Source organism: Gobio gobio, assembly GCF_949357685.1.
Source record: "Gobio gobio genome assembly, chromosome: 24".
NCBI classification, from domain to species: domain Eukaryota; kingdom Metazoa; phylum Chordata; class Actinopteri; order Cypriniformes; family Gobionidae; genus Gobio; species Gobio gobio.
Genome location: NC_137120.1, coordinates 15,350,713 through 15,363,036, shown reverse-complemented (window position 1 = coordinate 15,363,036; position 12,324 = coordinate 15,350,713). Strand labels below are relative to the sequence as shown.

At 38.6% G+C, this 12,324-nt stretch overlaps 1 protein-coding gene across 2 annotated transcripts in view; it reads right to left on the bottom strand.

The window, feature by feature from the left end:
* rubcn (rubicon autophagy regulator) overlaps window positions 1–12,324 on the bottom strand; it is a 30,403-nt gene that overhangs the window by 12,693 nt on the left and 5,386 nt on the right. For both annotated transcript variants that reach the window (XM_079808287.1, XM_079808288.1), the window contains exons 6-11: window positions 11,483–11,660; window positions 10,886–11,266; window positions 8,360–8,455; window positions 4,025–4,140; window positions 3,736–3,934; window positions 592–696 (exon numbers count right to left, since the gene is read on the bottom strand). In XM_079808287.1, coding sequence (XP_079664413.1) covers window positions 592–696; window positions 3,736–3,934; window positions 4,025–4,140; window positions 8,360–8,455; window positions 10,886–11,266; window positions 11,483–11,660 — 1,075 coding nt within the window. The remainder of the gene's footprint in view (window positions 1–591; window positions 697–3,735; window positions 3,935–4,024; window positions 4,141–8,359; window positions 8,456–10,885; window positions 11,267–11,482; window positions 11,661–12,324) is intronic.

Sequence of the window (12,324 nt, the reverse complement as noted above, 5' to 3'; positions counted from 1 at the left end):
TTAAAGGGCAATGTAAAAATATACTTTACCAAGTTAAAATAAAATTACATTTATAATTAATAAAATGTATATTTATCACTTTTGCTCAGCAAGGCTGTTTGTTTGATCAAAAATGCAGTAAAAATAGTAATATTAAACATTATTCCAATGTAAAACAGCTGTTTTCTATGTGAATGTATAGTAAAGTGTGATTTATTCCTGTGATCAAAGCTGTATTTTCAGCATCATTACTCCAGTCTTCAGTGTCACGTGTCTCCTGAAACACCGTCTGCACACACTTTTTAGGCTTTCTGCATTCGAAACGCGAATTAAAGCAAATTTTGTTGTCAATTGTGAAGTATAATGACATCTGCAATGACTATTCTGCTTTTTCCTGATAAAACACACAAACCAATCAAGAAAAACTTGATTCAAAGTTACAAATTAGGAATTAAAAATGAGCATAATCAGTGAGAAATTGGTAATGAGACTGGGAGGCCAACACACTTCTCATCACATGGCATTATGGGTAATGAAGGCAATGGTGAGGATGATTATATGATCACAAGCAGGAATGAAAGCATGACATTCAGAGAGATCCAGAGTTCCTACCTCCGAGCTCAATGTCGTCCACATCTCTATCCGAGCCCGAGTCCGAGGGGTGAAAGGAATCCTGGGAGCTCCTCCGTGAGCCCCCACTATCAACAGATGGGACCTCTGTGGGGAGAAAAACTGAATATATTAGGGCTGCTTAACCCCGTGTTATTATCGTCTGTCTAAACCCTGCGCATAACCCCGGGTTATTATCGTCTGTCTAAACCCTGCGCTTAAACCCTGGTTATTATCGTCAGTCTACACCCTGCGCTTAACCCAGGGTTATTATTATCATTCTTAACCCTGCGCTTAACCCCGGGTTATTATCGTCCGTCTAAACCCAACGTTTAAACACAGGTTATTATCGTCGGTCTAAATCCTGCGCTTAACCCCAGGTTATTATTATAATTCTAAAGCCTGCGCTTAACCCCGGGTTATTATCGTCTGTCTAAACCCTGCGCTCAACCCCAGGTTATTATTGTCATTCTAAACCCTGCGCTTAACCCCGGGTTATTATCGTCTGTCTAAACCCTGCGCTCAACCCCGGGTTATTATCGTCTGTCTAAACCCTGCGCTCAACCCCAGGTTATTATCGTCGTTCTAAACCCTGCGCTTAACCCTGGGTTATTATTGTTGTTCTAAACCCTACGCTCAACCCCGGGTTATTATTATCGTTCTAAACCCTGCACTTAACCCCAGGTTATTATTATCGTTCTAAACCCTGCGCTCAACCCCAGGTTTTTATTATCGTTCTAGACCCTGTGCTTAACCCCAGGTTATTATTATCGTTCTAAACCATGTGCTTAACCCCAGGTTATTATCGTCTGTCTAAACCCTGCACTTAATCCCGGGTTATTATTGTTGTTCTAAACCCTGCGCTCAACCCCAGGTTATTACCGTCATACTAAACCCTGCGCTCAACCCCAGGTTATTACCGTCATTCTAAACCCTGTCCTTAACCCCAGGTTATTACCGTCATTCTAAACCCTGCACTTACCCTCGGGTTATTATCGCCGTTCTAAACCCTGCGCTCAACCCCAGGTTATTATTGTCATTCTAAACCCTGCGCTCAACCCCAGGTTATTATTGTCATTCTAAACCCTGCGCTCAACCCCAGGTTATTATCGTCTGTCTAAACCCAGTGCTTAACTCCAGGTTATTATCGTCATTCTAAACCCTGCGCTCAACCCCAGGTTATTACCATCATTCTAAACCCTGCACTTAACCCCAGGTTATTATCGTCTGTCTAAACCCTGTGCTCAACCCCAGGTTATTATCGTCTGTTTAAACCCTGTGCTTAACCCCAGGTTATTACCGTCATTCTAAACCCTGCACTTAACCTCGGGTTATTATCGCCGTTCTAAACCCTGCGCTCAACCCCAGGTTATTATCGTCTGTCTAAACCCTGTGCTCAACTCCAGGTTATTATCGTCTGTTTAAACCCTGTGCTTAACCCCAGGTTATTACCGTCATTCTAAACCCTGCACTTAACCTCGGGTTATTATCGCCGTTCTAAACCCTGCGCTCAACCCCAGGTTATTACCACCGTTCTAAACCCTGCGCTCAATCCCAGGTTATTATCGTCTGTTTAAACCCTGTGCTTAACCCCAGGTTATTACCGTCATTCTAAACCCTGCACTTAACCTCGGGTTATTATCGCCGTTCTAAACCCTGCGCTCAACCCCAGGTTATTATCGTCTGTCTAAACCCTGTGCTCAACTCCAGGTTATTATCGTCTGTTTAAACCCTGTGCTTAACCCCAGGTTATTACCGTCATTCTAAACCCTGCACTTAACCTCGGGTTATTATCGCCGTTCTAAACCCTGCGCTCAACCCCAGGTTATTACCACCGTTCTAAACCCTGCGCTCAATCCCAGGTTATTATCGTCTGTCTAAACCCTGTGCTCAACCCCAGGTTATTATCGTCTGTCTAAACCCTGTGCTCAACCCCAGGTTATTATCGTCTGTCTAAACCCTGTGCTCAACCCCAGGTTATTATCGTCTGTCTAAACCCTGTGCTCAACCCCAGGTTATTATCGCCGTTCTAAACTCTGCGCTTAACCCTGGGTTATTATCGTCATTCTAAACCATGCACTCAACCCCGGGTTATTATGTTCGTTCTAAACTCTGCGCATAACCCCAGATTATTATTATTGTTCAAAACCCTGCACTTAACCTTGGGTAAAAGAACGTTTCACACTTGTAATTTAGAAGTGGGGTTAGTAGCACTTTTTACCCGGGGTAATGAAGCCCAGCAGTTTCAGCGTTTGAGGGGAAAAATGTCAAATTGTGAAAGAAAACAGTTTAATTCTTACATTTATAGTCCAAAAAGTAAATTCAAGATAAATATGAGGATGCGAAATACTGGTGCATTTATGAAAACATTGCATGTGTCGTTCATCCAATCAAATATGCAAATACCCAGGGTTTAGGAGTCTACCGTGTTAAACAGCAATTTATATACTTCGGATAAAGTATGAGCAATGTGAAACATGAAGAAAGATAACCCATGATTGCATTTACCCACACTTTTTCATGTGTGAATAGCCCTATAGTACATTTCCTGTTTACATTTGATTTCTCCTCCTTGATCTAAAAGGCCCTGAAATATAAGAATGAACTGGTGTGAATAAAATCAGGACAAAATGAAAGTTCATTTCGAGAGTTTGAAACAGCTTGCCAAAGCAAACTTTCTGGAAAAGAATTTCTCTGGCTGGTAAACGCCTTCGAACTACCATTGGTCCGTGGTGATGATGCAATAGGTGGGCGTGGCCCTGAGACTCTGCCTTCTTTGACATGGAAATCTTTTCTGGTTCATTTCTTCAGATCGTTTTACATGAACACACTGGAGAGACGCTTTATAGTGTCTATGAATTGCAGATCTTGTGCAAACATATCCACATCACTCTGATCAGATTCTTTCTGAACTGCTGTTTTCTTACCACTGTTATTTTTGTTGTGCGTTTATTGTGTTATTGAGAGTAAAACATGCAGAAAATTTACATATTCATCAAACGTGGCTCTCAGCACTGTGTCGGCGTTGGGATGTTCACTAACAGTTTATCGCTGCAAAGGCATTTCTAACTTCAACTTAACCCTGAGCGAAAGAATGAAAAAGAGCTTCGCCATGAGTATGTCATGGCCATAAACATATCATCTTACGGTTATTTGAGGAAGCCGGTGGCTTCAGCCGCGTCCGCCGTATTTGCAGTCTGCGGAGGCGGATCTTCTGCTTGAGCTGCTGGATTTCCGAGTCACTGTCACCCTCTTCCTCAGCCTCCTCCGCCCTCCTGCGCATGTTACACTTCATCAGCTCGATGGCTGCTATCAGGGACTCAGAGATGCTGAAGTGGGCGTTTTCCTGCAGTGAGGGGACAAGAATGCGAGTTATGAAAAACATACAAAAGATAAGAAAGAGAAATGCTGACCGCAGTGAGGAGTTTGTGCTCGCCTTTTCCAGATCAGCACAGCTGCCGAAGTCCTGCTCGGAGAGGTAGCTGATGAGACTCTGACCCTCGGACGGTCTGCGAAACGATCCGTCCGGGACGCTGTTGTACTGGCTGCCGTCTGCAAGAGCGCATCAAGGCATGTTAAGCATGCTTATTTTAATATGATATAACACTGTCCTAGTTTAATCTAGTTTAACCTGTAACTGTCACCCCTTTTTGAGCATAGATCTGAGCTTAAATGATTGTAGTTCATGAATGCAGACTTAAATCTACTGAAATAAACATTTGTTTTATCCAAAATATGTATATTACAAATTAATTAAGACTCATAAAAGCCATGTGTCTAAATAAGTTGTGATCCAAATTTAAAGTTAATATCCTAAAATTGTTGCCCACTCAGTACCGTATCCATGATAACACAAATGTCAAATTTCGAGAGTTTAAGTTTTCAAATGACACCTAATTTATGATTACTAAAATGTGTACTAGGGGGAAAAAAGGCAATAAAAAGGCATGCTAAAATGTACTCTTTGGTTTTATATAGTTCAGAAAATCTTATTTTTTTAAAGAAAAGTTTCTGTTTAATAACTAAAAATTACATGTGGTGTAACTATACATATGAGTGAACACATCTTGTCCATCATTTTCTAAAATGCTTTTAAATGTACTTAAAGTAAAAGGTTTTGGGAGTCGCACCACATGACATGTTACAACCAAAGCTAAAAGGTCAAATTATTGATATTTTAAGAATGTTTTTCTTCATGTTTCAGCATTTTGATTGAATCACATGACTTTTTTTGGTAACACCACATGACTTTGATTGATGGGCAAATGTTTTTAAATATTAATACGCAGAAAAGCAGTTGAAATTTTAAAATTTTAAAAAGTTCATGCCAAACTACTTTATTAGTTTTCCTCCCCATTTCAATTATTTCTTCATTATGATATCAGGACAGTTCCTGATGGGCTCCAGACTGCGACTAAATGGTCACATTTTGCGACCTTTTTTCCTGCTGGTGCGACTGAATTTCGTTGGAGGTGGCACTGGTGTGCCCAACTGATAAGAGCTGCCATTTCTGTTACATATGAGAAAAATCGGATGGCAAACGAAACGAAAGCGGAACGGAACCGCGCTACTCATTTGAGCTGTGCTGTGCGGACCGTTTATCAGCTCAGAGCAATAATAGACATTGCAGCGCAAACTCATACATGGGCCGATCTCGATCACGCGACACCATTACTAAACAGCGCTGGGAGAACCAGTGAGAAAGCATTTGAATTCAACTCAGTATTAATAACATCGCTACTGCGAGACCTAGTGGGAAGCGTTTGGTGCAGAATTCTCTGTTATAAACCACAGATATCAGAGCAAACAGAGCTGACGTGGAGACCAGGAGAAACATTTTGAAACATTCAGGGGTTTCAGTCCACAAATCATAAACATTCACCATGGATTTAATGTAGTAACACCCCATGGTATTGTGGAAGAGATAGTAACATTTTTATTACATTATTCATCTCAGGGTTCGTACAACCTTTTGAGAGTGAAATTCAAGCACTATTCAAGTGTTTCACACTTTTTCCAGCACTTCAAAGCTCTAAATATTATCCAATTTTAATATTTTTTTAGTGCGATGATTTGTAAAACTAAAAGTTTAAAGGTGAAAGCCACTTTATGGCAAAAAAACTAAAAATACTATAACCAGTAGGTGGTGGCATAGGAGCACTTATTTGACTTATTAGACATTTCCACTCCTTAATAGTCAAAGTCCTCAAAGTCTCATGAAAAACTAAAACTTCTCTTCAGATTGTGACTGGATTACACAGAAAACAAGTAAAGAGTGTTCAGTATGATCCTATAGAAGAACAATAGTACATTTAATAAGAGTGGAATATTACCATTTTCATTATAAATATATGGTTTTTGCACCTTATTGTTGTTAATAAAAGTTCCTTTTTTTTTTTGCATAATTCAAGCTCAGCGCTTCACTGTTAAATTTCCAATAAACAAACATGTACTATTATTAGTATCTGCACTTATTTACAAAACAATGCAAAACAATAGTAATTTTATGATTAAATTAACCATATGATAAATTTTCCTCCACTGGTGCCACTGCTCTCAAATGTTAGTCTGGAGCCCTGTATTATCAAAGTATTTATTTGTAATACAGTGGAAATTAGTAGATTTGGTTAGCATGTTGATTTACGGTGTGCGCCCCTAAATTTTCTGGTTGTGCCCCTAAACTTTTCAATTGGGGGCCCCTGTGCTCCTAGTGAAAAAAGTTAGTCTTTGAGCCCTGGTACCACCATTTTACAACCAGAGCTAAAAAGGTCAAATTATCTGATATTTCAAGAATGTTTTTCTGCATGTTTCAGCATTTTGATTGAATCACATGACTTTTTTTGGTAACACCACATGACTTTGATTAGATGGACAAATGTTTTTAAATATTAATACGCAGAAAAACAGTTATTAAAAAAAAAAGTTCATGCCAAACTACTTTATTACGTTTTTTTTCCACATTTCATTATTTCTTTATTATGATCTCAGGACAGTTGTATCACATGACATTTTACAACAGGAACTAAAAGGCAAATTGTCTGATATTTTAAGAATGTTTCAGCATGTGTGGTTGAACCACATGACTTTGATTAGACGGACAAAAGTTTTTAAATATTATTAAGCAAAAAAGCAGTTGTGATTAAACTTTTTTTTTTTTTCATTATGATATCAGGACAGTTGTACCACATGATGTTTTACAACCTGAACTAATCTTGCCATCAGAAGAAAAACAGGGTCAAATGATCTGATGTTTTTGATTGGATGGATTTGATTGGATGGATATAAAACAATATTTTTTTTTCTATTTCATTCTTCATAAAAATATTAGGACAGTTGTACCAAATGACATTTTACAAACCAATAAAAAGTTTGTAACTTATGCGACCATAAAAAGGTCAACTCATCAGATATTTTTAATGTTTAAACATGTTGGTTGTACCACATAACTTTTTTGGTCGCGCAACATGACTGATGAGATTGACAAATGTTTTTAAATATTAATAATAATATAATATTAGGGGTGTAACGGTACACGTATTCGTATTGAACCGTTTCGGTACAAGGCTCTCGGTTCGGTGCACGCGTGTACCGAACGGTTATGAATGCAATCTTTAACAGTTAACAGTCGGCTTGTTTAAAGCGTGGAACACACTTCAATCCTAGTTCCCACACGAACATATTGAGTATTCAGTCCATTTTATCACGAAATTCAAACGATAAATGCATTTTAATGCTCTTTAATGTTACGTGACTGATAGACGCGTATCAGTTCAACTTCAAGCGGCAGCGCGCGCCGCGCGAGTGAACGCGTCGCGATCAGGAAGAGAATAAATATAAATTAATATCTTGTTGAGGATACATTACAACTTACTGAAACGTATCATATGTTGTGTAATCACTCCATCGGTGATTCAACCGCGGAAAGACAATAAAACAGCTGGTAAACAATGTCGTGTAGAATCACGTTTACCTCCGAAGTCAGTGTCCACAGCTGTTAGCTCACTAACGTTAGAGAGATTAACTCTTTCACTGAATACATGCACTATATTAGCCTATATATTCATTATATTAGCCTATATATATTCATTATATACTACTTAGCCTGTTAGTGATGTCTTGTTTATTTAATGTATGTTTAAATAAACCTGTCATTAAAATTACAGCCACTAAATGATTATATTTCAACAAAAAATTGGAGAAAAAATTATAATAATTCGATTTAGAAGTTACTGCAAAAACTGCCTTATGTGAAGCTTATGAGTGTTGATTATTATATCTAAAAATAAATAGCAACTGAATTTAGGCTAATAGTTTGGGCTCTGTTGTTAATCTTTAATAGCAATATGCAAGTAAGGGCTCCCTATATAGTTTACAGCATTATCTTTAAGAAACTTTTAGTTATAACTGAATTAATTTAAGGACAGACACAATTTTTTTTCATTAAACCACTGTTGAATAAAAATTAATAAAAAGCAATTTTGTAAAACTGCTGTACCGAATCCGTACCGAACCGTGACTTCAAAACCGAGGTACGTACCGAACCGTCAGTTTTGTGTACCGTTACACCCCTATATAATATATAATTTTAAATAAAATTCTTCGTTATTTCAGGACAGTTGTACCACCCTGACATTTTTTACTTTTTGCTCTCAAACTATATCAAAATTAATTTTACTGGTGTATTCAAGTAACTGTAAGCACAAACTGCAATTTGTCATGTATTTTTGAACAGATTAATAGATAGAGGCGCATGAAAGATGTGTTCACTCACTAGACTCCATATAAAGTGAACTGTGTGAGCTGCTGTCGCTGCTCTGGGGCGAGAAAGGGCCACAGCTCTTCGAACATGGTGTAGCGGCAACAGATTCTGGGAAATACAGAAAAACATGACACCAATTATTAACAAATAGGTGATCTATGATAAGGAAGCCGAAACATGCTTCTTCCTGGTGGCAGGATCTGATCCATGATGACAAACACCAATGATAATGTAGATCTACATGCTTGATTGTTTCTAATTAATAACAGAATAGGCCAAAAAGAAAAGACAATAAATATTCAAAACTTCCCAGGCACAATTGTATAAAATTTCGCTACACAGAAATAAGAATGAATGGGAATGGCACAGGACTGGAATGTTGTGTCACAGCTTTAAAAACGATGCTGACGGCTGAAAACAAAAAGAATCAAAATAAGAAGCGGCGAAAATGAATCATGCAAGGTTGGCAGAAATGGAGGGGTGGACAAGATGCAGCACCAAGGCACTGCGAACCTGCAACAGGGTCCTCGATAATAATGGTGATTTTCCTGTGACCCCCTCCTTTACATACAGAGAAGAAGAGAAGAGAAGAGAGAGAATAGAGTTGAAGCAGAGCACATTTCACCCTCATCCACAGCAAGACGATAGAGTACAACAGCTTGGAGATCCATTTTCAAACCTGACGCAATTTGTGCGTTTATATTTACTTTTGTATTTGCGTGCAGTGTTGGGGAGGCCATTTTGAAGTTTAAATCAAGCTAATCGTCATTTAAAGTAGATAATTTAATAAAGCCTTCTTTAGTGGCGCGTTTGTGTAAGAAAAATATCCATATTTAAAATTGTATAGACTATCTATATAAAATAACTATCTTCCAGCGGTACGCAAGTCGACTTGCGCTAAAAGAGTAACCCCTGACGTGATGTACAGGAGCATCGCAATCTTTGACGCCTCTCGTGGGTAGTGCTGGGCAACAAACTCAAGCCCCCCTTCTCTTATATCGAATTCCTCCGTGATTTCTCTTTAAAAATTCTCGTTTTAGACTCAGTAGCAAACGCTGCTCCGTCTAATTGTACTGCGTGCTATTAGAATTTGAGTGAGTTTGAAAAAGCAACACATCAAACATCTTCACAAACTAGTAATGCGAAACGTTCATATACCTGTTGTCCAACAAAAGACGTTTAATAACATATTAATAACTATTACTCACTTCATATCGTCAGTCGAGTGTTTGAAATGTCCTTTTTGTGAGCTGATGTGGCTTATCATCACAGAATGAGGCAGATATGTATTATTATTTTATAGTATTCTATGTCGATTAGCACTGCTTTATAATATACTTTATAAGTATGAAAATGCACAAGGCTTGAAGAACTCAAATGATAGATAGATAGAGTCTTTATTGTCCCATAGGGATATTCTTTTTCACACATCATCTTATTTCCAAAAATACAGCAGCAACATATAACATGTAACGTTTGACATATAGTATTAAGAACTATATGGCGTAAGAAATACGCCATATATTGTCACAGTCGTGTGTTTATTGTCATGTTTAATCAGTCAGTTTTTATTCAGCTAAAGCGCTAGCTTCACATTAGGGATTTCCTGAAAATGTCATTATATTACTTCTCTCTGAGGCATGTGTGAAGCTATGTGTTGCACCCTCTGGCGTCCAGTATGAATGAAACATGAGTGTGTTTAGTGCAAAGCAGTGGTCACTCCATCCTATTTTGGGTAAAATAAAAAATAGATACTTCACTAAATAAATGTATATGCCAATCCATATGTTTATGAGTTTTGTCCTTACGGTGGATGCATAAGAGGCTCATATTTCATATTAAAGACATAGACTTGTTCTTGATTTTGCATACCTCCTGACAAAAATTAAGAAATTTATATCACAGATAAAAAGCACAAATTTTTATAATAATATAATACTTTATAATAAATACTCAGACCTTTATAATGATTTTAGTCATAGGCTGCCTGCATCTTAACAGGTAACCCTGCAGTTTTTTGTAAAATAAGTTTTCTGTAAATTATTATTATTATTATTTTGTTATATTTATTCTTCATTTTTTAATAATAAAAATGTTACTGTAATTGTAATATTTCTTATTTTGTTAAATATTTTTATTTAGCAATAATAATAACCATAATTATTATTAGTTATATATATATATAATATATATATATATATACACACACACACACACACACAAACTTTTCATTTATAAAAAAAAATAAATAAATAAAATAAAACGCATTTTAAATCGCAATTTTAACCAAATTACGGTAATCATAATTAGACATTTTCCCCAAATCATGCAGCCCTACTTTGTATCATTATAAATGCGGTGTAGACTTCGCTCTTCTCATAGAATTTGAATGATTATTAAACGTTATAGTTATCGTTATTGCAATAATTGTTGTTCTTGGTGTGAACGGACTTTACACTAATAAATGTTGTTTTGTTAGTAGTTTTGCACAAGGCCTGTGTTCTCGAGAACCCGATTAATTTAACCGTTTGTACGTACCATTTTTCAGTTTCTGCGAGATGCCCGTGTCGGACAGAGAGCGGATGTGCCCCCTTGTGCTCCGCCCTGTAGTTCTCGGAGCCTCTGAGAAAGAGCAACGGCGTGGTGGGGGCGGAGGCAAAGGAGTGTGGGCGTCGCCCGGAGTCCCCATGTGTTCGCAGCTCTGAGTGGAGCTGGACGAGTCGCGGCGCTTGTGCTTCCCCAGATTACCAATAGCCAGATATTCCGGGCCGTCATCCAGATCGGCTTCCACACACTCCCGGATCTCAGGCGGAGCGGGCGTGCCAGGTTCAGTGAAGGAGATGTGGGGGATCCCTGCGTCCTGATGTCCTGTGCCGCACACCCATGGAGCGCCCTGAGTACTGCTGGACGGAGCAACATCTTAAAGACAAACAAAGAGACGCACTGTGATTTATGAGCAACGGTCACATTTCTTCACCGCAAGCACTGCTAACAGCCCACCTTCCATGCCCAGTTCTCTCGCCAATCAACATACTGTTTTCTGTCCGGGACATTTTGTGTGCGAACAAGGCAAGCATTTAGTGTGGTAATGGAGCCACAGAGCGGCCTGTTGTTCTGGCTGTGAAATCTGCTGACCTGAGCTGCTCTTGGAGTGGGGGGTGCGGGGAATCTCCGTCAGGCAGCTCTGGGAGGTGCTGAGCCTGAGGGATTGAGAGCAGTCTGCTGGCCTCCAGCTTCCTACGGCCCCGGGCAGCAAACACAAACTCTGACTCTTCAGCAAACACAACGCAGGGGACTCCTTCAAATGGGAAAGCTTGGAAAAAACAAGAGACAGAAGATATTGACATGTGTGAACGTAGAAATGAATAACTAAAATTTGAATGGCTGACAATGAAGAAAGATGGTGTAGTTATGGTATCTACCAGCAGGGGCTAAAAGGGCTATGCTAACCAGACAAACCAAGACCCCTATGAACAACTGGATGTTAGAGCTAGCTATAAACATATTGACAGTTTAAAAAACATAAATTGAAGTAATATGGTGTAGTTATTCAGGGCTGTATGCTAACTTTTTTTGTACATAGCACTGGTGCTACAGAGGTTGTAGCACAGGTCAGCACAATTGTAGCAAAAGTATAAAACGTATGTTACATCTCATAAAACAACTGCAAGTAGCACAGTTCATCGCTTAAACAGACAGATGACTGGCAAAAGGACTGATAATGTCTCATTCAGGGCACGCAAAATCCAACCCTTAAAGACCTAGAAAACTTTGGGGGCGCCTGACTTGCCTCTACTTTTCTTTATTTTTCTCACCCATTCTACCAGTTAGCATCAAATGTCAGGAGAACGAAGTTTCCATTTAGCTCATTTGAATTTCCCGATTTTACATTTATTTAGCCTGAGAATTAATAGAATTTTAAGAAAAACGGCAGCAAAAACTTGGTGTTTTTACTGTGAACTCAAATAGAACTTCAT